Genomic DNA, 27,592 nt, shown 5'->3' on the forward strand with positions numbered 1-27,592 from the left:
GTATGATAATTTTTTTTAAACCAAATACCCCACTATTTTGGTTATTCTGACGAACATAACCCTTTTAAACATGACTGTCTGCATACAGCGCAGCTCCGCCCGCGAGCGAAAACCCTAACCCCATCCGCTTCTTGTGAATTGCTTCGTCTTCCACCTTGCTCCGGCACCTCCGGTAAATTGCTCGTTGTTCTTTTTCTTCCTGCTCCTTTTGCTCTGCACTTTGTTCATTTTTTTTTTTTTTTTTATCAAAAATTCTGTGACGATTGATTTTATTTTCTGATTTGCAATCATGTGGGGATGCATTGTTGGGTAAAATAATGTGGGGAAAGCTCTATGTACAGCTGTGTTTATGGAATATGAAGGTGGGAAAAAGACTATTTTTACACATTCCTTCGTTCATGGCTGGATGTTTGTGTTCAATTATCGGACGGCATGTTTTATGGAGGGGTGTTTATGCTTTCAATCACCCATGCTGTCCGCTGGGCATTAAAGCCATTTTAATATTTTTTTCCGTTCCCAATTTTTGTTTATTGATTATGAAGGGTCTATATATGTGGATTGGCTTCTTTTTTGTGCATAGATGTTGCATATTTAAATGGTTTCATAGGCCCCAAGAAGGTGGGAAAGCTTTACGAAGGGCTGTTGCCATGAAGCTTTATGAAGGACCGTGCCTATAAAGGGCTTTCCCACCTTTTAGCAATGTTGTGTTTATCAAGCATCTGTGTTTGATGATTTTTAAAACTCAATTCAGAACAAGTGAACTTGTTTTTATGAAAAAATAAATTAATTAAGAAGGGATTGGTACAAGAGAAAGCAATTTATTATCTCAGTTATTAATGATAAAAATAAGACACAAAATTTAGCATCTTTCTGCACATCAAAAGGGGGTTTTCCTTATCCAAAGTGTGTGCATTGCTATCCTCTACCTAATTTCTAGTAGAAACATATGTTATGCAAAAAGAAATTTAGACTGAGAAATAATTCTCTATTTTTCTTCACTTTCAAAAGAAGTAGAATCGGCCTCCTTGTCGCTATTCGAGTCCTCTTTGGCAACATCTGAGCTACCCTGCCATGGCCGAAGCTGCAGGTATGGATTTTCCTTCTGCCCCCTAGCTGGTGTTTGTTTCTCTCCACTGATCAGCGATTCGTCTTTGTTATGAAGAGTGAAGATAGGTTAGAGTTTCTTGTCTCTGGTATCGATTAACACATTGACGGTATGCCCTCTTTCCTTTTGCTGTCGCCATTAGGGTTTCTTTGGGTGTTATTTTGTTTGGTGAGTGATTTCTTTATTTATTTTTTTGGGACAATGCATGTTATTGAACCATTTTTTGTGGTGCTTAAGCTATTAATGTTCTGGTTGGTGGAGTAAAAGGGAAAGTTTGTGGAGGAAATGTTTGGAGAAAATGAGAAACAGAAGGGAGCATCAATGACTGTTCTAATCTAGTTGATTTGATAATCTTTTTGTAAAAATTTAGGAGGCAGATGTGGAATTTGCCCAGAAAAGTATGCTTATGCTGTATGCTCCCGAGCACACATCATGTGGAAAAAGGAATTTGAGAATCATTTAAAGAAAACATGTTTTTTTTTTTTTTTTTTGTTTCATTTCACCATCCAACTGTTTTGTTGTTCTTTAATTACCACAGATTTATATAGTATATATCTTTTAATTGTTTTTCTGTGCCTAATTTTACAAGTTCAGACTTCAGAGTAATTGTTCTCTTACAAACATGCTGGCTGCAGGCATGTGCATCACACCTTTAGGTAGTCATGGGTAGTTTTTTGGCTGTTAGGGGTTGGACTATGCCAAAATGAGGAAAACATGTATTCAGTCTAGTGGCATAGTTATTTTTACCTATCATTTTAAGATTTATTTTAACTGTGGATCTGTGCAAGGAAGATGGCCTTTTTTGGATCAATTTCAATAAAATGCAGATTGAACATTGCCCCTGCTTCGTTTAGTATATATGTTCTTCAGGTGCTTTTAAAAAGATGAATCCAATTCAATTTTGCAAAGTAAATGTCAAATGCATCTCAAAATCCTTTCTTTTGGTCACATTAGGGAGAGACATACCGAAGAACCCCTATTTTGCTGTCGTATCGAGAGTTCTATTAAACTCTTAATGCAGGACAATAGATCTAAACATTCTTTGTTAAAAACCTATCATAAGTCTCTAAGGTCTCTTTTAGAAAAACTAATAGTAAGGAGCCTTTTATATGCTGAAATGCTTGGTGAATGAGAAAAAAGTGTTTTAGAAGCCTAAAGAAGAAGTATTTTGCTTCCTAGGCGACCGTATTCTCACAACTACCCCCATCAATAATAACATCACACACCTTCCCTCCACAGTTGACATGAGTGTCAAACACATTTATGTTGCTTCATAACATGTCCCAATTTTGACTTGGTACTGTAGCAAATAAATTTTTTCCTCTTCCTCATCATAGATGGCTTCCAAGTTTTCGTCTCCATCATCTCAGCTAAACTAACTTCTTGTTATGGGCATGCATTAGAAGAGTGACCATTCTCCCACACAAGTAATCATCGACGAGTAAACACTCACTTGTTTTGTCATCCTCAGAACTTCATTAGATTGGTTACTGAGTGATCCCTCATTTTCTCATCAAGTTTATTATTAATCAAACTAGATTTCATATGACCAGCCCCCCCGGCCCCCCACTGCAATACCTTTTGCAGGAAGTACAGTTACCTCACTCTTCTCACTTCCCAGATGGATTTAATAAGATGCATAGTAACCTCTGCCCTGCTTTGTTTCCTGAATGCGCAGTTGCACACCACCCCTACACCTCTAGCTTATATCTTTTCAAAAAACCTTTGATTGCCTTTCTTTTATCCGGTTTGTCGTGGGTTCTTACTTTCCAAATATAGATCTTGCACTTCATTGAAAGCTCACAATTTTTTTTCTCCTGCTTCCACTATTGCCTCCTTCCAGACCTACCAATTGGATGAACATCTCCTTTTAAGAATTGAAAGTTGGGTATAACAATGCCTTCAGTAAGCAGTTATTTTCAACTTTTAAGAAAACTTACTTTTAGATTTTTAGGGAGCTTTTAGAAGTTATAAATTTAATGTTTTAGACGGCTTTTTTCTAATAGATTATTCTATTGCATTAGTATCTTCTTTTTTTGCAAATTGCAAAATTATCCACATTATTTACCTCTCCAAAAACAATGTCTATTTTGGTCATTTTAAACATTTCAGGCACCTCACAACTTTTAACAATGCGCTCAGGATCTGCCTTTTCTTTCTACATGAATCAGCTCCTTTTCATCAGTTCCATTTTAAAAGGTCCTTTTCATCAACCAGAGGGGGACCAAACTAAGCCTTAAGTTCTCTTTTGTTGTGTTTTGGGATTATGCTGTTATCTCTTTCCTTGCTAATCTCCTTTCATCTTTTTTGATTGGCATAAGAAGTTCTGTAAGTTCCTTTGTGGTCTGAAATAGATTCCCCGGAATCTACGGATTGCGTCAGTCTATTTCTAACACATCTTGAAGCTTCCCCAGGTTGGGACCTACTCTTGTCCCCTTTGGGTAGACCCTACCAGGTTCAACCATTGCAAGAGATTTAAAAATCAGAGAGCATGCGTCATTTGAATTCTCCTTACTAAGCTTCTCTCTGACCTGACTGGCCTTAGGCTGGTCTCTCCTGACAAATCAGACTTTTCCCTACTGCTACTTGCTGCAGCTGTTGAGAGCTTTTATCCACCAGTTCCTTCTCATCTGTAGAGCTTTGGAATCAAGAAAGCTTTGTGACTCTTCTTCCTGGTGCCTAGTGCTTTTGCTTGCCTGAAAAATGCTCCATTCTGACCCACTTTCCCTTCTCCAGTTAAGTTAGTCATTTTCTGCAAATTTCTCCTATGGACTACCCTTCTTTTCACAAGCACCATCTGATGTAGGCCAAGAAGCAAGATTTTGGGAAGATCCATGTTGGAGAACAATTAAGAAGATTTGGGTTAAGGGATTGTTGGGTTTAGTTAGTAGTTTATTATGTGTTTAGGTCAATTACTATCGTATTATGTGTATTTGGGGCTTATTTGTAGTATTTGAGTATTGTAGGGGTATGTTTGTGACATAATTTAGTTTTAGGGGTTTGTGTAATTTCATGTGAAGAGGCTTTCTTATAAATAGTGTGTGGACGCCATGTTGTAGGTAGTTGTTGGTCAATTTGAATTGAAATGAACATGAGTGCTCCCGTTGTATCTCCTCTCTTCCCCTTCCCTTTCTCTTCAATTTCTTCTAATCTCTCCCATGGCTTCTCGTTTTTCCATTTCAATTCCCCCAGCTTTCCCTTCCACTCTTCTTCTTCCCCGTCTTCTATTTTTCATTCTTCCCGAAGTTCTATAATCTCTCTCTCTCTCTCTCTCTCTCTCTCTCTCTGCTGCTTCTTTCTTCCTCTTCCTCTTCTTCTTCTCCCTCCTTATTCTTCCTTCTTGTCTTTTTCTCTTTCTGTTTCTCTTCCTTCATTCTCTCCCTGATTCTTCTCTCTGCCCTGAAATTTCAGTAAAAAAAACAAGAGACAGTTCTGAACAAATTTGCAAATTCCACTTGTGTCCTCATTTTTCGAAACCCTAATTTCCTGGAATAATTTTGCGACACCACCACCACAATAAAAAAACAGAACCACTCGAAACCCCTTTCCCTGATATTTCATCACCGTCCAACCAGCCACGAAGGCCCACATGCCACCTGAATTTTTCCAGCTGCCAACCCCTTGGTAATCCACCCTTTTCCGGAGTTGTTTTGACATACCACCACTAACATTCGACTCACTGCCCTTGGATCTACCACCTCCCACAAAATCATCCCTAGAGCACCCTTGTGGTGGCCCATGCGCCAGGGACCTGTGAGTGACCAACTTCTACAGTGTTCTCCTGTTCCCAGTCTTGTGAGAAATTGCCACAGCCACAATATTTTGGGTTTTCTTGATGATTTTTTGACCTGCAGTGAACTATTTTGACTATGGACATGATATTTTGTAAGCTAGTGTGATAATTTGCCACGAAATGCAAAAATTTGTTGTTGCCAGCACCAAAAATCAGGTTTGTTGCTGCATTTCTAAGGGAATTTGTTTCATCTCACACTCAAGGTCAACGGTGAATTGAATATAGTTCTTTAAAATTAGGAATTTGATTTTTGGTTTGCAAGAATCGATTGAGGATTTTTAGCAAATTGTGTTAAGGGCTTTTGGTGAATGGCTCACTAGAAAAAATGAATGGCTTTTGGCATACTTTGTATATAATATCAAGCCATTCCATACCTTTCTTAAGTGTGGAGAAAATGTATGCAAATTCATTATTGATGGAAGATTTCCTTTAAACGTGGTTTTTAGAAATGGAGTCACTCGTATGCAACTTCATCTAGAACTTCATCTAGAGCCTTATGAGATATCCTGGATTGATAACATTTCCTTACATGATTATGAAAGATGTTTGATCCCTATCCAAATGAGTGACTATTTTGATAATGTTTAGTGTGATATCATACCGATGAATATTGGCCATGCACTCCTTGGAACATATATGTCTTCCACTATAATGGTAAGAAGATTATTTAAAGCCTGCACTACCCACCAAGCAAGTCGAAGAATCTGTTAGATTTACTCGACTTGAAGACATTATAAGGAAGGAAATGCATGTGTTTGAGGATATCCAAAGTCTTTCAAACATTCCTATTGTAGAGTTTGTCATCCTTGATGAGTTCATTGATGCCAATTCTCTATTCAAGTCTGATGCTGTAAAAAATGAGCATGATTTATTGTATCACTCAAGCGTTGGCTTTTGAAGATTCGAAGTTTGCTTCTTACTTTTGATCTTCCAACATTTCAAAAGTCAAGGCTGATATTTTTCTAACTAGGAGAGATTTGATGTTGGACACCAAAGACCTTGGGAAGATCCATGTTGGAGAATAAAAGAAGATTTGGTTTAAGGGATTATTGGGTTTAATTAGTAGTTTATTATATGTTTAGTTTAATTAGTCCGGTGTTATGTGTATCTAGGGGCTAGTAGTTTATTAACGTAATGTAATGTAATGTGCAATTTCATGTGAAGAAGCTTTCTTCTAAATAATGTGTGAAAGCCATGTAGTCTGTTGTTGATGAATTTGAATTGAAGTGAACATGAGTTTCCCCTTTGTATCTCCTCGCTCTTCTCCTCTTCCCCTTCTTTCTTCTCTTCAATTTCTTCTAATCTCTCCAGCGGCTGCAGATCCTTGATGCTGCCCCTGCATCATTCTCAGGTTCTTCATATTGGCTGATTTTTTATTCTCAGGTCTGGCCCAGACCCAACAGCTGTTTAAATGTCTTTTTTGGGGAACTAGCCCTCCCTTTACATAGACTAAATTTGTATCCCTTGCTGGAGACTTCATCTCCCTTTCTTTTGAAATTTGAATTAGTCACCTGCAAACCTTATCACCTCGCACCATCTTCTCACACACTTTTTGGTTGTCTTGTACATAAACTTACTCTTTCCTCGCTTCCACTTCTAGTGAACATAGGTGTCATCTCCGCAAATATAGGGCCCTTAAGCCTTTTTTTTTTTAAAAGCTAATTGATAATTCTTTAAATTAAAGAAAATATTCCTAAAAACCTAAGGGGCTGTTTGGTATTACTATAAAAACATTATGAAGCAAAAACCAGAAGTGAAAGCTGAAAATAGGAAAAAAAGGGAAACTAAAAACTGAAAATTGATAGCTTGTTTGATTATATTCCTGAACTTATATCTTTAAACTCGTTTTTTAGTACTCCATGAACACTCTAGTACATGAAGGTTGAAAAAAGTAGTAAAAAAATTTTGATGTTGAATGATAATGCTATGTATACTTAACAACCCCTAAATAAGATAAAAAATATGTTTTTATTGATGCAAAAATTTGCCCCAATTTAGACTTTGATTCTTGCACCAATGGTCAATTAGCATCCACCTGGTACACTCGCAACCATAGAAGGAAGAAAGGCTTGGGACTTGGGAGGCTTGGATTGGCCATTGAGGGACCTCTTCAATGCCTAAGTAAGCCCTCACTGAAATATATGAAATGTCTTGAGAGTTTCAAAGATGATCCCCAATGTTTAAATCGAGGAGAGGATCATTTCCGTTTTGGTTTTTTTTATTATGAGGAGTTAAAAAAGCACCCATAAATCATGGTGTTTTTCCCACTTTCCCCCACTCATTATGTAGATCATGGGTTTAGTTAGGATGCTAATGCCATATTTCATTAGGGTTATTCTTATTAGTGCTCCCCTACCCTTGAACTTTTGTGACCAAGGTGATTTTTCTCCTAGGTTAAGGAAGTATGTATGTTTCTGAGATTGATGTTGTTTTTCTCCCATTCTAGGCTCATAAACCTTAGGAATACCTTTTGCCTGAGCTTCATTGCTTTTTATAAACTTACGTTGTTTTTCCCATTTCAAGTTTGTAGTACATAAGAAGTTTGCCCAAGTTTTTAAGTAGTTGGAGCTTTTTTTGGGCTCATTCTATTTCTCCCATTTTGAGCTTGTTACCTGTGGAAATTTTGCCCAAAATTATAAGCGATGGGGGCTTTGTCTCTCTCCAATTTTGGGATTGTTGCCCTTGGGAGTTTGGCCTAAGCTTTTAATCGGAGCTCTATATTGGGCTCATTTTCGTTATCCTATTTTGAGATTGTAGCCTATGGGAATGTTGCCCACACTTTTAACTGGTAGGGGCTTTTCTGTGCTTATGCTGTGAGTTGTGTATCCTATTTCAAGCTCGTTACCTTTAGGAATTTCACCGAAGCTTTTAAGCAATTGGGGCTTTTGGGCATATACTGTTTCTCTCATTTTGAGCGTATTGCCCTTGGGAATTTGGGAAGCTTTTAAGTGTTTGGGGCTTCTTTTTTTAATTTTTTGTTTTTTGTTTTTTTTTTTTAATTTTTATTGTGGCTCAAGAATGGAGTAGGCATTATTATAGACAAAAACTTAAAAGATAGCGTTGTGGATGTAATTAGAGTAAGGGATAGAATTATAAAAATCAAAATGGTATTAGGACAAGAGATAATAAATATCATTAGTGCTTATGCTCCTTAAGTTGGCTTAGCAGAAAATCTTAAGAGACAATTTTGGGAAGATATGAATAGTATTATACAAGGCATACCAGGGACTGAAAAAATATTTATAGGAGGAGATCTGAATGGACACGTTGGAAGAGATAATAAAAATTATGAAAGGATACATAGAGGATATGGATATGGAGACAAAAATGAGTCTGGGGCATGGTTTTAAATAACGGCCGTTACGTAACGTAACGGCCGATACGTAACGTAAATCAAGGACTCCGAAACCGATCCGGGCCGATAATGCGGTTCGGAAAAAATTCACAGCCGTAACGGCCGTTACGGCTCCGTAACGGTCCGTAACAGCCGTTACCCCTACGTTACACTCCGTAACAGTCCGTTACGGACCGTTACATACCGACAACTTGCAGAATCTGCTTTCTGCTGCGCAGCGTTCCTTTCCCCCTTTCCCGAGTCCCAAGCACCCATCTACCATTCAATCTACCTACATCTACCATTCAACAACAAAAATACGTCCTTGCAGTTTTGTTGGCCGAGCCGCTGAAGCTATAAGATGGCTTCACGCCTTCACTCCTTTGAAGCCTGAGTTACTCATCTCGCAGCCTTCGTTTCCTGAATCCTGAACCTAACAAAGTTCTTCGAAGCTTGAGAGTGGCCGAACGAAGGCAGCTTCATCCGCCACCGCCAGTCGTCGCACTCGCCGCCACCAGCCAGCCCTCTACCAGTCGTCGGCGTCGTCGCACTCGCAGCCACCAGCCAGCCCTCCGCCAGTCGTCGCACGAAGCTTCGAGGCTTCGAGGCTCCTCCATCCTCCGAGTCGCCTCCCCTCTCTCGGTCTCACTCAGAGTCTCAGACTCTCTGCCCTCTGCTCATCTCGCGTATGAGATAAGCTTTATTTCAATAACACTCAACACCCACAACCACATTTTAAATATTTTATTATGTTTTTTTTTAATTATAATTTATTGTAAGTAATGTTTGTTAAATTAAATTAAAAAAAAAAAAAGTAATTTAATAGAGTAAAAAGCTTTAAAATTTCAGATTCATTTAATATGCAAATTGGTTCCTAAACAATTTAAGCATGTCATATTCTGTTTTGATTAACATACTTTTATTCATTCTTTACGTATTCTTTCTTTCCTTTTGGTTTCATTGCATATAAAATATATATTATTTTAAAATAAATGACTATGACATGGCATTCCAAAAATATGGAGTGGACAATTTCTCATGTTCTATTTCTATGCAATTTATATTTGTGAGGTAAAACAACATTTTGCATAATTATTTCCCCTAACAGCATTTTTTTTGTTGTAAATTATTATATTCATAACAATATCAATTTCATTTATATGGTATCGCATTAACATTTTTTGAAAGCTGACACCATTAGAAATAGACTAATAGTATTATGGTTACAGACTTCCAAGATACAACATTAGTAAAAAAAATACAATTTTATAGTCTTATGCCTTGGCCTATAGATGCAGCTCTTGTTTTTTTTTTTCTTTTCAAGATCAGAAATCTCCCACATCTTAAACTTTTATTATGTTTTTTTTTAATTATAATTTGTTGTAAATTATGTTGTTAAATTGAATTAAAAAAAGAGTAATTTAATAGAGTAAAAATCAAAAAATAGTAATAATTATGTAAAATAAAATTTTCTTAATTTATAAATATTTTAATTGTCTTATATTTTTTGAAAGGTAATTAGGAAAATTTAGTTTTATCACATATTTCCTATTTTATAAATATTTTTTAAGTTTTAAAATATCATTTTGACGTTAAATTTAAAATTAGGTTAAAATAAATCGTTACATGATCTATTTTTTGTTTTTCAGTTATCAAATAAAGTAAAAATTGATACCTTAATAAAAAAAATTAAACTATAGTTTAAATAATTAATAATTCAGATTTATGCTTAAATTACTAGTTACTACTGGAATTTGTTAGAAAAATTTATTTTATGTTCCATAAATTGAGGAAAAGAAAATGCTTAAACATTAATAGAAATTGATACTGTATGGATCTCTATTAGTGATGCGTGATGTTGTGATGTATGTATATAAAAGTAGAGCAAGTTTTTTCCACCTTTAAAAAATTACAATTAATTTTTATCGTTATAAAAGAAAAATAAACTCAAGTAAAAAAATAATGAAAATACCTGTGTTTAAAGATAAAGGAATATAATTTTGTTGTAATAAAATATCTAAATTTTAATCATATACTGAGAGAAAATGTTTAAAAAATTAAATAGTTCAATTGTATGTCTGGATCTCTATTGTGATGCATGATGTATATGAAAGGAGAGAAAAATCTTTTTCAACCTGTTAATTTCTTATAGTTATAAATGAAATAAAATCAAGCTATAAAAAATATTGAAAATCTCTTTTTAAAGATAAAGGATAGATTGTTTTGAATAAAATATCTAATATTTTAAAATTTGTTTATTGAATGTATTAAAATATAACACATTACTTAGTTATTTGAATCAAATAGTGAAATGAGTTTACGTAATAAGTATTTAAAATTAGGACTATATTAGTACTTATTTTAATATTTACTAAATACTAATTCTATTATTCCTGTCATTGTAGGAAGGTGTAACTTTGTATTTTCTTATATTTGTGTATGAGATCATCAAATTAAGTCTATCAATATGTCCGTGATAGAGGAAATGAAAACTTAACCTAGTGAGATTTGGATGGCCATTGTGGTACGGCGGGTAGATGTGGTCACATTTTAGAGGTCAGGTTAGATGGGTTTAATAGTGACATGTTATTATGTGCTAAGTTTGTGGGAAGATAAATTCAAGGGGGATTACACGCTTGAAACAACACTTGGAACATTAAAAGGCTTCTGCAAGTAGCGGATGCTCAAATGTGACCACACAGTATAAGAGAAAAATGGTAAAAACATCTACAACAGTATGCTTAGAAGAAAAGAGATAAACCAAAAAAAGTCAAGAAGAAGCAGAAGCCCAAATTAGAGGAGATTTTGAGAATTTCAGCGATGAATTGAGAAGACTTGCGAGAAGAAAGTAGGTTGATTACGTCGACAAGAAAGCATGCGATCAAACACAACTGGAAGAGAGACAAAGAATTTCGAGCAAGAACCAACGGAAGGGGTAATATTTATGAGAGGGAGGTGGCTCTGGAAGTTTGGTGCTACCCGTGGTTTTCAATAGATAGAGCAGGAGATCGATCGTTAGTGGTCGATAAGTGGAGGTAGGGGACGGACAATGCGTCAAATTCTTGGATGCCCCTGAAGCTAGACTAAAGGCAATGATCCTATTTAGAAAGAAAGCAAGAAAGAGTGCGATAAACAACCAAAACTCAACACAAAGTTACTGAAAAGGTTAAGAAGTAAATTAGGGAAACAAGCGGTGGAAAATTCTAATTTATAATCGGATTCCAGCGAATGTAGCTGACTCTCCAATTATGACAGCCTATGCTTGATATTGCTGCAGAGGTTGGAAAGGAGGTGAAGGTCTATCACCCTATGAGAATATCTGAAATGTATTGAGCAAGAGAGCTAAAGAGTATAGCATGAAAAATTAAGAGCTTCTTTTGCTGGATTTGGAAGAAAGAGTGTTGTTGTTTGTTAACAACTTATGTGTGATGGGTTGGTCAGGACCAACTAGAAAACACATTATCTAGAAAACTTTAGTTATTGCGATAGAGGCACCGGTTAATTTTGTTTCATAAATAAGTTGATGCCTTATGTGCAAAGCAGAACAGCTGAATATCATTTCAGGAATTTTTAATAGTTAAGGTATATCAAATAGTATGATGGATTGCATGTTTTTAATTAATAGTAGTTAATTATTGAATTTATAATTTCATTTCCGATTAAGGATGAGGTGGTTGAAGAAATTGGAGAGGAGACTGTTGTCCAAGAAGTAGTGATAGTGACGATAATGAAGTGCAATGAAGGCAGGAGGAAAAGTATTTTTGTTAATGCAGGAAGAAAGAGGACCAATCTCTATTGGACAAGCATGTGCCAGCTCATGCATAGACCTTATTCTTGAAGATATTGGTAAAGAAGAAAAGTAACGTGAAAGAGGTCTTAGAAGATGCAGACCACCCAAACTCATTTAGTTACAACCCACACATGGGACAGTGAATTTCATGAAGAAATCACAAATAATAGAGAGTGATTCGCCCTGCCATCACCTCGATTTGCCAAAAAATTTCATTGCCTTTGGAGACTTGCTGTAGGCATAAACAAGCACTAAGGGAAATGTTTACATCTGATGCCTTAGGAAAAACTAAAGGTTTGGACATGAAAAATCAGGCCCACAGCATTATGATTCGAAGAAAATTATCTTAGGCAAAAGTTTTGGCAAAAGGCTATGATATATTAAAGTGCAAAGAACCCTTGGTTGAAAGTTCTTAAATTGGCTTTGTGATGGTGAGAAAAACCAACCATGGGCTTCAGTATACGAGGCAATTGATAGGGCGAAGTTGGCCATTCAAAAAAGTTGCCGGGGTTTTACAAAGGCACTATTGGAGAATTAATGACAACCGGTTGGAGTTTTAGTAGACCAAATTTTGTAACGACTGCGCTGGTAAGTGTAAATCAACTACAATTTTTATTATTTTAACTTTTAAATTATGCATGTTGCTCTATAAACCTTATTGATTAATATGTGTCGACAATTTAATTGTAGGGTTATTTTTTTGAACCCACAATTTCTTATGGTGCCCCACCCTCTCATGAAGCGTTGCTAAGAGCAGTCAGGGGATGGAGATTTTGGAATGTTAAAAAGTGAAACCAAGTTGGTACCCGATATAGATAATCAAATTCGGGCATTAATCAAGTAAGTATTGGTTCCAGTAAATTGATAATGAATTAGTTTCTAGATATTAATATACTTTAAGAATACTTATTAATATAGCGGAATTAAATTATTATTGTATTGTGTACAATCACCGTGTGTTTAGTGTTGCTGATATCGAGGATAGGCAAGCCGACATTTGGTAACCCCTTGGTACTCAAAGTGGCAGTTCAGTTTTAGTTCAAAAAATAACAAGCTTGGAACATATGGCTTCATATAGCTTAAATAATAGGAGAATTACTCTTATTTTCTCTCTTTAGTGTTCAAAGTGTTGAACTTTCACGAAATGTATCGCATATAACAAAACCTATCTTAATTATTCACTGCATGTGAGCTCTGACTGGTGGATCATTATGGCTTGTGTGACTCCTGAGCTCCAAAGAATGCTGTATTAGATTCTTAGCCTGTGTACCACATCAGCCTTAGATACGTGAGGTATATTGAGCACCTTAGCCTCATCATACAAAACAAGAAATAGATTAAAGTACATTGAGCTACAAAAACTTGTTTTCGTACTTACAACATGAGGTTAAAGTTAAGACGTACAATGAGAAGAAGCCAACGAGAAATTGAAGAGGGTTTCAATCCTATCAATTTGGATTACATTTTCGAAGAAGATGATCCTTTAAGTCAATGGTTAGAGGAGAGAGAGACACCACTACTCGACGGTCAGGACAATTCAAATTGGTTAAATGAAGAGGTTGGTGGTACTACAGAAGGAGGTGATCAACCACCAATAAACGCGCATGATGATTCAAGTTCAAGTCCTGAACGCACACAAAGTGATGACAATCTTGGTTTGAGCCCACCAAGTGATGATGATGGTAATAGTGGTGCTGGAGCTGGGGTTGGGGGGGGTGGCAGTGGTGGTGGTGGAGGCGGCGGTGTAGAATATAATTATGGATATGATACAGGGACATCATTTGGAAGGGATATATATCCTTCTGATCCTTATGGACTACATGACATACCTGAAAATTATGACTTGGGTATTCCTCCAGGGAACCAATCTTCACAACCCAGGAGAAGGAGTGCTCGTGGTGACCCTAGCGATTCTACTGAAGATTCATATGGTGTGGTTCGTAGTTTTGGCGACTTTGGTTTAGATGGTTCATCATCACAATCATATGGATCTCATCCAGCATATCCACATTATGCATCTCGTGACTCACATTTTTATCCCAGTGGATCAGGAATCTCAGGATCTAGTGAGTCTTCTTCTACACACTACCCAGAGCCAGCCCCTGCCCCAACTTATAGACATTATTCAGGAGAATTTTCATCACCAGTACATTTTCAAGAGCAACAACAAAATGACGCAAACTTGGGTTCATTTAACTATGTATTTCCACAAGGATGGGGAGATAATTTCCCATCCCAATCTCAGATACAGATGCAAATTATGAAGACCCTCCACGTCATTCTTTTGGTGGTGACATGAGTTATGTTATAAATTTGTAATATTGTATTCATGTATTTTCAACTATTTATTGATATTTGATATTAATCACTTTTTAAATTCATGTATATGTAATCACTGTAATGTGTATATTGAGTATTAAGTCTATTGAGTATTGATTCATTTTTAGTAACTTTATGACTTTAATTAATTGATTCTTACATTTCTACATCTTTTTACTCATTAAACTAATGTAAACTAAAAAAAAATATGATTTTTTTTTTAAACAGCGCACTAAAATTAATATAAAAATCATAATGCCTATTAAAAAGCATTTGTAGAGTGAATGAAAGCCTGCAAAATTCATTAAAAATCATGTATTAATGGATTTCATGCTTATTTTTTAAATTTGGCATGGTTGTGCATGTGTGAAAAAAATTCACGACCGTTACGCCCGCTTCCCGTTACGTAACACCCGCGTCTCCCGCGACCCGCGACACCCGCGACCGTTTCGCGACGTTACCCGCGACCGCGATTTCGAACCATGGTCTGGGGAGATGATCTTAGACTTTGCTATGTCATATGATTTTAGTATAATGAATACTTGCTTTAAGAAGAGAGAAGAACACTTAATAACCGTTAAAAGTGGACAAAATAGAAGTCAAATAGATTTTTTTTTAACTAGGAGGGTAGATCGTGTATCATGCAAGGATTGTAAAGTTATTCTAGGTGAAAGTCTAACCACACAACATAGAGTCTTAGTGTTAGATATATGCATTAAAAAATGGAAGAAAAAGGATAAAATAAACCAGTGTAGGAGAACTAGATGGTGGAACCTAAAAGGAGAAAACATAATAAAATTTAAAGATAAAATGATCAAAGATGGGAATTGGACCTTAGAGGATGGGATAGATTCAAATACTCTTTGGAATAGATTAGCTAGCTCTATTACAAAGATAGCAAAAGAGATTTTAGGTGAATCAAGGGAAAGATTCTCAAATAGCAAAGAAAGTTGGTGTTGGGATAAAGATGTACAAAAAATCATAAAGACAAAAAGAATTTGGTATAAAATGTGGCAAAAATGTAGAAACAGCGATAACTTTGAAAAATATAAGGAGGCAAGAAAAGATGCAAAAAGGGCCGTTAGTGAAGCTAAATATAGATCATTTAATAGTTTGTATGATGGATTAGGTACAAAAGAATTGGAAAGAGATATATTTAAACTTGCTAAAGCTAGAGAAAGGAAGAACAAGGACTTAGGAAATGTAAAATGTATAAAAAGTGAGGATGATATTGTCTTGGTTAAGGACGAAGATATTAAAGAAAGATGGCGAAGTTACTTTAGTAAGTTGTTTAACGAAAACCAAATAGAAGGCTTAAATTTAGAATCGTCAAATGAGGAAAAGACTAAAAATATAAGATTTATTCGAAAAATTAGAGTTAATGAAGTTAAGTTTGCACTAAAAAAGATGAAAAATGGGAAAGCTATGGGACCAGATAACATCCCAATTGAAGTTTGGAAATGCTTGGGTGATAACGGAATTATATGGTTAACTAATTTATTTAATACAATTGTAAAAACTAAGAAAATGCCAGATGAATGGAGGAAAAGTACTTTAATACCTATATACAAAAATAAAGGAGATATTCAAAATTGTAATAACTATCGTGGAATTAAACTTATGAGTCATACGATGAAACTATGGGAAAGAGTAGTTGAACAAAGATTAAGGTTAGAAACGAAGATCTCAGAAAATCAATTTGGTTTTATGCTTGGGAGATCTACCACAAAAGCTATTTATCTTTTAAGAAGATTAATGGAAAAGTTTAGAGAAAAGAAGAGGGACTTGCATATGATATTTATTGACCTTGAGAAAGCATATGATAGGATACCTAGGGAAGTTCTATGGTGGGTTTTAGAAAAAAGGGTGTATGTTGTAGGTGTACCGATGTCATTAAGGATATGTACGATGGAGTAATGACTAGTGTAAAGACTATAGATGGAGAAACTAGAGAATTTCCAATTACCATAGGTGTACATCAAGGATCTGCTTTGAGTCCTTATCTTTTTGCTTTAGTGATGGACCAATTGACTAAGAGTATTCAAAAGGAGGTTCCATGGTGTATGTTGTTTGCAGATGATATTGTATTAATTGACGAAACTAGGGATGGAGTAGAGGCTGAGTTAGAATTATGGAGAGAAGCTTTGGAATCTAGAGGCTTTAAGATAAGTAGAAATAAAACAGAATATATGAAATGTAATTTTAGTAATGATAGGAGGAATATTGGAGACAAAGTTAAACTTGATGATGAAGAAATAAATAGCACTTGTAGATTTCGATACCTTGGATCTATTATGCAAGCTGAAGGAGAAATTGAAGATGATGTAATGCATAAAGTTAAAGCAGGTTGGGTAAAATGGAGAAGTTCTTCAAGTGTTCTATGTGATCGTAGAATACCCTTAAAATTGAAAGGGAAGTTTTATAGGATAGCTATAAGACCAGCTATGCTATATGGATCAGAATGTTGGGCGACGAAGAAACATAATATCCAAAAAGTAAAAGTTGCCGAGATGAGGATGCTTAGATGGATGAGTGGTATAACATTGAAAGATAAATTAAGGAATGAACATATTCATGGTAAGTTAGGTGTAGCTCCTATAGAAGATAAGATGAGGGAAGGACGACTCAGATGGTATGGACACTTGCAAAGTAGGCCTTATAGTGCACCTGTGAGGAAGAGTGACTTAGTTACTGTGGGGGGCAGTAGAAGGGGTAGGGGTAGACCTAAAATAACTTGGGAGGAGATAGTGAGTAAGGATTTAATATCTTTGAATCTATCAAAAGAAATGGTCCATGATCGCATAAATTGGCGGAAAAGGATTCATATAGCCGACCCCACTTAGTGGGACTAAGGCTTGGTTTTTTTGTTGTTGTATTGTGGCTCAAACCTGGTCGGCATGTAGTCCTTGGGAATTTTGCCCAATTTTTAAAGTGGTTCGGTCTTTTTGGGCTGATGTTATTTCTTCCATTCTAGGTTCGTTTCCCTTGGCAATTTTGTCGATTGTTTTTAGGCATTTTTGGGCCTACTGCTGATTCTTCAATAAATATGATTAATTTCATTTGGAACATGTGTACATTCCTAGAAATAGTCTCCAAATCTCATGGAATAGAGTTCATTTGAAGAAACAAGGACATGGTACCCATGTCCTAAACATTGAATGTCTAAGAAATTTCTTTGTTAGTCCTCGTGCCATGACCAAATTTCGGTGACTTATTGCATAAACCACCTATTCTCTTTGTTATTGTAGCACTCAAGTTTACTATTGGCTAACAAGTAACTGCAAGGTTTAAAAGCAAACTCAGTGGTGGTGTGGTGGCAGTGTCGGGTGTACAATTGTCAAACATGTGTTTTCCTTGTCTCAATGAGTTGGTTTGGCATTGGACTATTGTGTGTTGCCTTTTGTTGAATGATGTTGACTTTGTTGGTGGTGTCATGATTGAGATGGCAATAGGGAAGTGTTGCACCATTGGGCGATCCTCACTAGTGAGCCATGTGTCACCATCTGTGTCTTTAGAGCCACGGTGGCCCAAAAGTGCATGATTCCCAACTCTTAAAACCTAAGTGGAATGAGTGCTTTGTTATTCCCATAGCCCTTCACTTTTGAATTTGGAATTTCAAGTTAAGGACAATGGCGTGTTCAATGCCAAGCTCATTAGGATAGTCGTGATTCCAAGGTAGGTCTGATTTGGCGAGGTGGCAGCCCTTGGAGTAGATGAGGCAGGTGCGAATGAGCTGGTGCCTTTCTGGTTGTCAATGAGGCTGAATGGTATGGAAGTAAGGGGTTTAGCAAGAAACTGTCAAAAACTCCATAAGAAACAGTTAGAAACTCCATGAGAAACAGCGCATAGAGTATCTCCTCTTTTCTTATTATTACTTGTTGCTTTTTCCATTTTTAACTTCCACGAGTTACAATCTGAATTTTTTTTTTTCCCTGTTGTGGGTTTGATCAATAAACTATGGCCAGGTTGCCAACACTCTTCTGTTGCCGGATCAATCTCTATGAGATTGAAGCCACTGCACGCTGTGCCTTCACCAGCTTTGGCATCTCCATTGCATTGACTCTGCTCAACAAGAAACTCTCCTCCATTGCTGCCAGCCAGCCCTCCCTCCATGGATGCTTGGATCTAGAACATCTCCACGTACCTCTTGGCGGCCCAAATTAAGGCCATCACTTGTCAGAAACGAGGTGTTTGCACACCCATACAACATGGCTTAGTACCAACCATATTCAGGCCTTGAACAATGTATTCTTCTCTCTCATCAAGTACAACCTCGGTTCATTTCCTGTTGCCGTGGACCTCCAATTAAACCAACACATCCTAAATCAAGGGATTGCTGGAAATTGTCATGGGCTCCTCATCCCTGCTGATGGTAAGGTATGGAGGTGGCATTGCTGAAATTTTAGCTGCTGCCAGTGCTGCTACTGCCTTTATTTCATGGATATATGAGGAGTAAGGGATTTCGAAACTTCCCCAACATGCTTCATGACCTCAACAGAAAGCCTATTGGCTACAGGCCCTTTAACAGCCTCCCTTGGCAGCAGGGGCCTTCTCTGACCTAGAAACATTATTTGGAGTTCGTTCAAAGAATCGAAAAACTGAATGTGTTAGTTTTTGAGCATGGGTTGCTTTGCGTCCCGGTCGATGACATTACATTTTTGGGAATTGGATCTTTCTTGTGGACTTGTGCAAATATTGGCTAGTGTCCAACTCTGATCCTTACATGAGCATTGATTGGCATCTGCCCGCTACACTGGCAACATTAAAATAGAATAAATATAGGGAATATTTGAGAATTCAATAGATTTGGTCTTTGAGTGGGGGAGACCTTTGAATAGATCATGCCACAGTGGTTCCTTGATTATGGGGAGTTAATGAACTTGCTCCTATATCATGAGGTTTTGGCCATATTGTGAAGATCATGGGACGCTAAGGTTACATATTTCATATTTTCATGTGAATATATATAAATAAAAAATTCAAATTTAAATTGTTGCATTGTGCTATGGTCTTAATGTTCCTTCATACAGACTTGCATAGGCACATGATTCAATCATGGCATTGGAACTTGAAAGCCTTGGAGAGGCTTTGTAGTACGCACAAATGTGTTAGAATGAATCATGGATGAACCATGAATTGAGCCATGGAGGGATCATATGTGAACCTTTGATGCGAGTGTGGCATAGAAGACAACCATCCTCATATATTGATAGAAATGTCACTAAGCCATGCTCAAATGTTAGGTTGGTCGATGACCCCTCCATGGCTCGATTCATGGTTCATCCATGATTCATTCATGACACATCTGTGTGTGCACCAATACCCCTCTGAGGCTTTTGGGTAGATGGCCATTCTTAATAGAGTTAATGTGCTAACAATGTTCTGCAAATGAGAAGACCATATTTGGATGATCCCCTGATGGATGTGTTGTGTCATGCAAGTAGTGAGGATCATGCTTTTATTTCTCTACTGCTTTGTGCTTGGTGCTTTTGGAACAAACTTTTCAATTTGTTAGGGGAGCGCTTAGTTTGCCCTCGTTCTTTGGATGCTTTTTTTCTTGTTTAGTTTTAGAGGTTTTGGGAAGCAAAAAAGCACAAGAATTTTTGTGGCAAAATGCTGCTTTTTCTGTTCTTTGGGTGGAGATATGTGCATGGATTTTTTGTTGCGAGTATATGGGGCATGGTTATAGAGAAAACCTAGTGTCTTTGGTTGACTTTATTACCTTAATTTTGTTTTTCTTATTGTGCTAGTTTTTCTTTTATTGTTTATTCGTTTTCATTGTTATTTTGAGGATTTCTCAACCTTGGGCATTCTTTTTCCTTAATAAATTTTTTCTTCTATAATCCTTTTTGAGGAAAAGACTAAAAATAGGAGATCTATTCACAAAATTAGAGTTCTTGAAGTTAAGATGACTTTTAAAAAAATGAAAAGTGGGGATCTATAGGATTATATAGCATACCACTTGAAGTTTGGAAATGTTTATGGGATAAAGTATATGGTTAATTAATCAATTCAACACTATTATAAAGACCAAGAAAATACCGAAGAAATGGAGGAAAAGCACGTTAATACCTTTATACAAAAACAAAGGCGAGTTAAAATTGTAATAACTATCGTAGGATTAATATTATGAATCTTAAGATGAAACTATGGGAAAGGTTAATTGAACAATGAATGAGACTAGAAACAAGAGTTATAGAGAATCAATATGGTTTTATGCTTGGGAGATAAACAACAAAAGTTATATATCTGTTAATAAGATTAATGGAAAAGTTTAGGGAAAAGAAGCGGGACTTGCATATAGTTTTTATTGATGTAGAGAAAGCCTATGATAGAGTACCTAGGGAAGTTTTTGGTGGGTTTTAGAAAAGAAGGGAGTATCCAGTAGTTATGCTGAGGTTATTAAGGATATGCATGGTAGTACAACAACTAATGTTAGAACTGTAGGAGCAAAATCTAGAGAATTTCCAATCACAGTAGGTGTACATCAAGATTCTACTTTTGAGCCCTTATCTTTTTTGCTTCAATGATTGATGAACTCACTAGGAATGTCCAAAATGAGATCCCTTGGTATATTCTATTTGTAGATGATATTATCTTGATTGATTAAAGTAGAGCAAGGTGGGATTTAAGTTAGAACTTTGAATAACTATTTGAGAGTCTAAAGGTTTTAGGATAAGTAGGAATAATATAGAATATATGAAATGTAGTTTCAGGAACACAAGGGGGAGTATTGGAGAGAAGATTGAACTTAATAATTATGGAATTAATAGCATTTGTAAATTTCGATATCTTGGATCTATTATGCAAGCGGAAGGGGAAATTGAAGAGGATGTAATATATAGAGTTAATGTAGGTTGGGTATAATAAAAGAGTGTGTTAGGTGTGTTGTGTAATTGTAGAATACCCTTAAAATTAAAAGGAAAACTTTATAAGACGGTTATAAAGGCAACCATGCTTTTATGGATTAAAATGTTGGGCAATTGAGAAATAACATGTACAAAAAATAAAAGTTTCTAAAATACGAATGTTAAGGTGGATGAGTGGTATAACATTAGAAGATAAATTAGGAAACAAACATACGCAATAAACTATGCATAGCACCAGTCGAAGACAAGATAAGAGAGGGGCGGTTTATAGATGATTTGGGCATTTGAAACACTGACCTAGTAACACGCAAGTGAGGAGGAATGAGTTAGTTATTGTTAATGGTATTAGAAGGGGTCGGTGTAGATCTAAAATAACTTGGAATGAGGTAGTTAGGAAGGATTTAATAGCTTTTAAGGTAAAGAAGGAAAAATGGAAAATTTTCTCTATTGGGTGAATTGGCGTAAAAAGATTCATGTAACTGACCCAACCTAGTGGGACTTAAGACTTGTTGTTGGGGGTGGTTTTTGTTGTTGAAATAATCTTCTTTGTCGTGACATTTGACTTCTTAGAAATTCTGTTCTATGTTGGTTATGAGGGGGGTGGGTTGGAATTGGTAACATTTACTTTTTGGAATCCAGCGGTATAATGGTGGGTAAGAGATTAGAGGATAAAAGAGGAACTAAAATTCTGTAAGTTAATATGAATTAGTTCTTGTCTTCTCTATATTCCCATTTATTACCCCCCCTTTTTTAAGAATTTCTGTAGGTATAACTGGGATATTGGAGAAGATTGACTTTTTGTAATCTGATATAGACGACAGTATGAGGGATGAGTGGGTGACTTAATTTGGATGCTTTAGGAGACCCATGTTGGAGGTGCATTTGAATCTTGACTCTTGAGTATTTTGTGTATGGCTGGGGTGTTGGGGACTCATGGGTGTTTATTCTTTCATTGTGCAAGTTCTTGGAATTTCTCCTTTTACTTGATATAACGTAGTTGTGATAATTCAATTTGTTTGGAAGATCCTTGGGTTGGAGATGTTTCCTTTATCTGATTTTCCTGGTCTTTTTGGGCTTACTTTCATTCACAGTGCCTCATTTACTTCTATTCTTGGGGACAGGAGTTCTTTTTTATGGGAATTTGGGTTGGAGATAGCATCGATATCATTTCTTGTGATGTAGACATTTCTATGTGATGATATTTCTAGGTGGCGTTGATGTTTTATGTGGGGGCTTGCACTTGCATGGTCTTAAATTTTGAAACCTCATTTTATTTATTACTATATGAGGAGACTCCATCTAAATGAGTGATGCAACTCACTTATGAAAGTAAAGAGATCTGGAAAATAAGAGCAAAATAAGAACGAGAACACCTGAGTCTCAATCCTTTGAGAAAATGGCAGGAAGAAGTCTAATGTTTTGTTAATCAAGTGGCTTCTCAATAAACGTGGAACATACTTCTAAAAATTTTATGGATGCCTTCGCAACAGAACAGTCTTAGAGCTCCATTTATAGCTAACCTAGGGGCTGAAAATCTGTCTAGTGGAAATTATAACATAAAAATGATCAATCCAACTCCCTTAACCGGTCGCATCACTTTAAGCTCAGATGACTTTGAAATAAATGGCTATTATTACAGCTCTAAAAGGACTAAATGACTGATAAATAAAAGAGAAATGTTAATAAAAAAAATAAAGACAGATTTAAGGGATGGAGTTAGTGGCTCAAAAGGCATCAATGATACCCTAATTATATCTCTGCATTAGTCACACCAGGTTGGAGAAACTTGCCTTTAAGGTTATATTGAGCTTGCTGCAATCAATTGGACAGCTGAACACTCTTCTCCATCCATTCTGTTGTTGCAGCTTCTTAATATTTGCCTTATTTTTTCTCATGACAAATCCTGCCATTTGAATGCAGGCTCTTTTAGTGAGCCAGAACTTGCTTGTGCCAACTGATGCAAGACATTTATGAAAGTAGGTTGAATTGAGCATACAACATGCTTTGAGCCACTCTATGTAGAATAAATATATGGACCATAAAAATCGAGTGATGCAATGTTGCATCATTACCTGATTTTGGGGTGGGATGGCAAATCATTTTGCTTGCAATTTGTAACTAAACTTTTGATGGCTAGGCTAAATGCAACCATGAAAAAATATAATTATTTAATAGCAATAAATAAGTTTTTAGGAAGTGATAGAAATTATGAAAAATAAGAAGGAACAGTAGAGGGGTAGAGCACCCACGGCCCACATCTCGATCCTCAGGAAGGAAGAAGTCTAACCTGAATACATCAGAAGACTGCTTAATACAACTTGGAATTACCATTCTAAATATTCTGGTGTTAGTAAAGAAATTATTGTAGTGCGTCATTTAGAACAAATCTAATGGCTGTAAATTTTTCTGCTTGAAATACATCATGAAAATAACCAAAGCACCCTTAAACCATCACATGCCTTACTCATCACATGCCTTACTTATAACTCAGAAGTTAAAACAAATGCTGCTAGCCAGAATACCCTTAAAAAGTACTTAAATGACTTATATGAAAGAGACAGTAAACAGAAAATAAAGCATATTCAACAATCCTCTCTCCTGAAACCAAGTGGTTTGCATGTTTCATAGTATCTGTACAAGGAAAAGTACGTGTGGGTGCTCCATTGGATAATTTGTGGATGCCCTTTATCTCCATCTTCACTCTTTTCAGCTTTGACTATTTGCCTAGGGCAAACTTTTAGATTACAGGCCTTTTATCTTTTCCATGCAAACTTTGCCGTTGAAGTCTGAATTCAGTGTGAAAGTTTATCAAGATTGGTTGAAACCAATTTTGAAGATGAGCTGATGCATAGATCAAGGGAAAAATGCTGAGCTTGTATTTACTTGAATTTTTAAATGCAAGACTGCTACACAAAGTTCCACACCATCTTAGTTGTTTGATGAGGGCATGATGTGCACAGCCTTACCTCCAAATTTGGAGAGACTTGTCATGATTTGAACCTGTGGACCTTGAGGGTTGTGTGCAACATCCTTGCTGCTAGACCTGGCAAAATGGATAAAAATTCATTAATCCGATCTATTTTAACGGACTTATAATTAACCACTTGCTAAATGAGTTGAATATGGTTTTCTATTTTCATATCCGCCTCCTTAGCGGGTTGGGTCGGTTTTATTCAGTGGATATCTGCCAACTTTTATTTATTTATTTTAAGAACAATGATATTTTTTTTCAAATAACTGAGCCGTGAACTCTACGTGCTTTAAAGAAGATACAAGCAAGGATATTTAAACACGATTACACGGTATAGGTAATAATAAATATCATAAATCCCATGATTTGAGATAAAATCTGCATTGTTGACATATAAGCTTCTTTTGAATCAGTAGGCTCTGATTTGTTATCATATATGATCCACAGACAATTGACTTTGGATCTTTGAAGCTTCTTAGTTTTTATTGTGATGATTTGTCTTGGATCTTCGTTATTTGAATCTGCAGTGGACAAATGTAACCGTCAATAGTTTGATGAACGATTAGTTTTTAATGCTTACAGTTTTACTTACATGAATTAGGTATTGTTAATTAGTATAAACGATTGAATGATTGATATAGTTACTAGAAAAGTTAATACACAGACTAATCGTAAGTTGTCGTATACAACTTAAATTATTATGACACAAAATAAATTATTAATAAAATTATATTTGAGAATGGCGGATTATCCGCCCATCTGCCATGAATCATCCGAACCGAAACCGCCTAATCTACCACTTAAACGAGTTGAATATGGATTATGATTTCTTCACCTGATAATCCACCTTATCCGTCACGGATTATCTGACCCAATCCACTTTGCTAGGTCTACTTGCTGCTGGGCTAATGCTTGCCTCCTATTTTTATTATATATCAAGGAAGTAAAATAATAAGATGAGAGAGATTTATAGAGCCTTTTTTTCTTGGCCCTGTTGGGGGGTGGGGAGTTAGGGGCTTAGATGTTTGTTTATTGGGATGATTCCTTCTGTTGTCGAGATTAGGGACTACTACATTGGACATTTTAGCTCATATACTTCTATATTTGGGTCTCTGTGATACAGCTCAGTTGCTAATTTTCAGGTTAAGTAAAGCCCTCTTGAATTGCAACAAATTTGGAACAAATCCTATACTTATTGATTGCAGACAACCTAAGAGAGAATACATGAATACTTTTCTACCAATGTACACGATCATAGGTGATTTCCCTCAGTAAATTCAGGGCTATTAAATCCCTACGCACTATCTCATTCCAACTTATTTTAGGTCTACGACTACCCTTTCTAATGCCCCTCCCAGTAACTAGCTCACTAGCACACTATTTGCCCAACATTGTAGATGCCCAAATAATTTGAGTCGCCCCTCCCTTATCTTCTACAGGAGTTACACCCAACTTACCGAATATGTTCATTCCTTAATTTATCTTTTAATATTATACCATTCATCCACCTTAGCATTCTCAACTCAGCAACTTTTATTTTTTGGACATGTTTTTTAGTTGTCCAACATACTGATCTATATTATTCTTATTATTGTTTATGTTATGTTTGGCTATGTGACTACCCAGATGTTACTTGGATTAATTTGGGGGTTTGGACTGTTCAAATTCGGGCCAGATTCACAACCAACTCCTAATCTGCTTAGTGAGCTCATTGGTCATGTGAACCAAAACCCTGCTGTTTAAGGTTTTGTTTGCACACCAAAAGGTAATTAAACACCTAAGGATTGAGTGATCAATAATTAATTAGCTACAGTCAAGTCAAATTCAAGTTTTTGAAGGTACTGGGGCTAGACTTGGACTCAATTCGTTCATTTTGGTCAAGTTGGTGGGCCCATGTCAGAAACTGCCACTGTACTACAAACTATTCATTGTCAGTCTCCCTCAAGTTAAAAGTTTTGATACTCCAATGCGTGTTGTCTGGACATTTTGTGTTGGGTGTACAAAAGGTATAAAAATCTGAACGTTCATGAACATGAAGCCTGACAAAGAAATGCAATTTGGGATTTCCAGAGTTATCTTCGAATTGTATTGACAAAGCTTTGTTAGATTTTATCTGTACTCTGGATCATTAGAATAATTTATTAAGATTGGCAGTGCTATGTATAAATATGTATGTATGTCTCTCTCTCTCTCTCTCTCTCTCTGCGTATAAATTTGCAAATGCTTATGGGATGGAAATCATTGTCCTTTAGGTTCATCAGCATTCCCTTTTTTGAAGGTCTTTTCAGATGCTTATAGAATGGAAATCATTGGCCTTTCAGGTTCATCAATATTCCTTTTTTGATGGTTTTGCACCACTAGCAAGTTGCATTTCCTTTTCAACATGAACAACCCCTGTTTTGAAGATCAAGTAAGCGACTGGATCTTGATGATTATTTGTACTGTGATCTGGATGGATTCTTAGGACATATATGCTTCCTGCAGGATGAAGCCACAGTTGTTGGATTTGAAGTTCCAAAATCACCTGATTCAAGTTACAACAATGCTTACCCAGGGAGCGAAGATGAGGCACGGGACCCTCCTGTTGTACCTCCACATCTGCAACATTCGTTACTAGCGTGTCCAACAAGCAGAGACGCTACTGGTACTATTCCACTGCCTCAGAATGTCATTCTCAACCATCTCTACATTGAGAACAGGGAGACCCCGCGATCTGTAGTGGCACTTGGGTTCACTCACCGCTTCCGTTCAAAATATGTTACCGTTGTGCTTTATAAACCAGTTCAGAGAAGGGGGAGTACTAGCAGTTGAATGTGCTTATAATGCGAGGTTTAATTAGGGGTGGTATATTTTGTTATGATGGGAGGTCATGATGACCCAGATAGGGAAATAGCATTGAAAAGTATTTATTGTTGCACAGCTTCGGCTGATGATTGTAGATTTGTTCCATTTAACCTATTTTCAGTGACTGACAATCTTGTGGAATCAGCGGATGTAGATTGCTACGCATGACTATTTGAGAGAATTTTCTTTTGCTAAGCATCATCCTATACAAGTATTTGGTATGGTTGAGATTGCCTTGTGTTCGTTTTTAGCCTGTGGGATGGGGGCTGCTGCTAGCGGTGGTGGAGGAATCTTGTTCAGCCTGTTATTTGGTCAACCTTTGTGTACTTGGGATGATATGCCGTCCAATATAAGCCAGCATTTGGTCTTTAAAATCACATTTTATAATGAAGTTTTACAATGGTCATTTGTTTATTCTTCGTTCGTTGTAACAAGACTGAATTTGCATTGGATTACACAATTTCTATTTCATCCATTCCATACTTCATTCAGGAAGTCAAATGATTTAATCCAATATTTGGAATGAGATTGGAATGGAGCGAAAGCTATATTACAAATATGTGAAAA

General features: G+C 36.3%; 1 protein-coding gene across 3 annotated transcripts; it reads left to right on the top strand.

Annotated features, from left to right (window-relative positions):
* On the top strand, positions 1–27,220 carry LOC131149165 (SNF1-related protein kinase regulatory subunit beta-3). Of its 3 annotated transcripts, XM_058099338.1 has the most exons (5): positions 37–172; positions 1,009–1,087; positions 1,163–1,214; positions 26,503–26,591; positions 26,666–27,220. In XM_058099338.1, the coding sequence occupies exons 4-5, from the start codon at positions 26,565–26,567 to the stop codon at positions 26,990–26,992; spliced, it is 354 nt and encodes a 117-aa protein (XP_057955321.1). In that variant the 5' UTR covers positions 37–172; positions 1,009–1,087; positions 1,163–1,214; positions 26,503–26,564; the 3' UTR covers positions 26,993–27,220. The 3 variants fall into 3 exon arrangements, with proteins under 3 accessions (XP_057955323.1, XP_057955321.1, XP_057955322.1); XM_058099339.1 differs by lacking the exon at positions 1,163–1,214; XM_058099340.1 differs by lacking the exons at positions 1,009–1,087; positions 1,163–1,214 and having other exon boundaries at positions 1–172.
* Positions 27,221–27,592: the final 372 nt, after the last annotated feature.

This window comes from Malania oleifera, chromosome 2 (genome assembly GCF_029873635.1).
Source record: "Malania oleifera isolate guangnan ecotype guangnan chromosome 2, ASM2987363v1, whole genome shotgun sequence".
Taxonomy (NCBI): Eukaryota; Viridiplantae; Streptophyta; class Magnoliopsida; order Santalales; family Ximeniaceae; genus Malania; species Malania oleifera.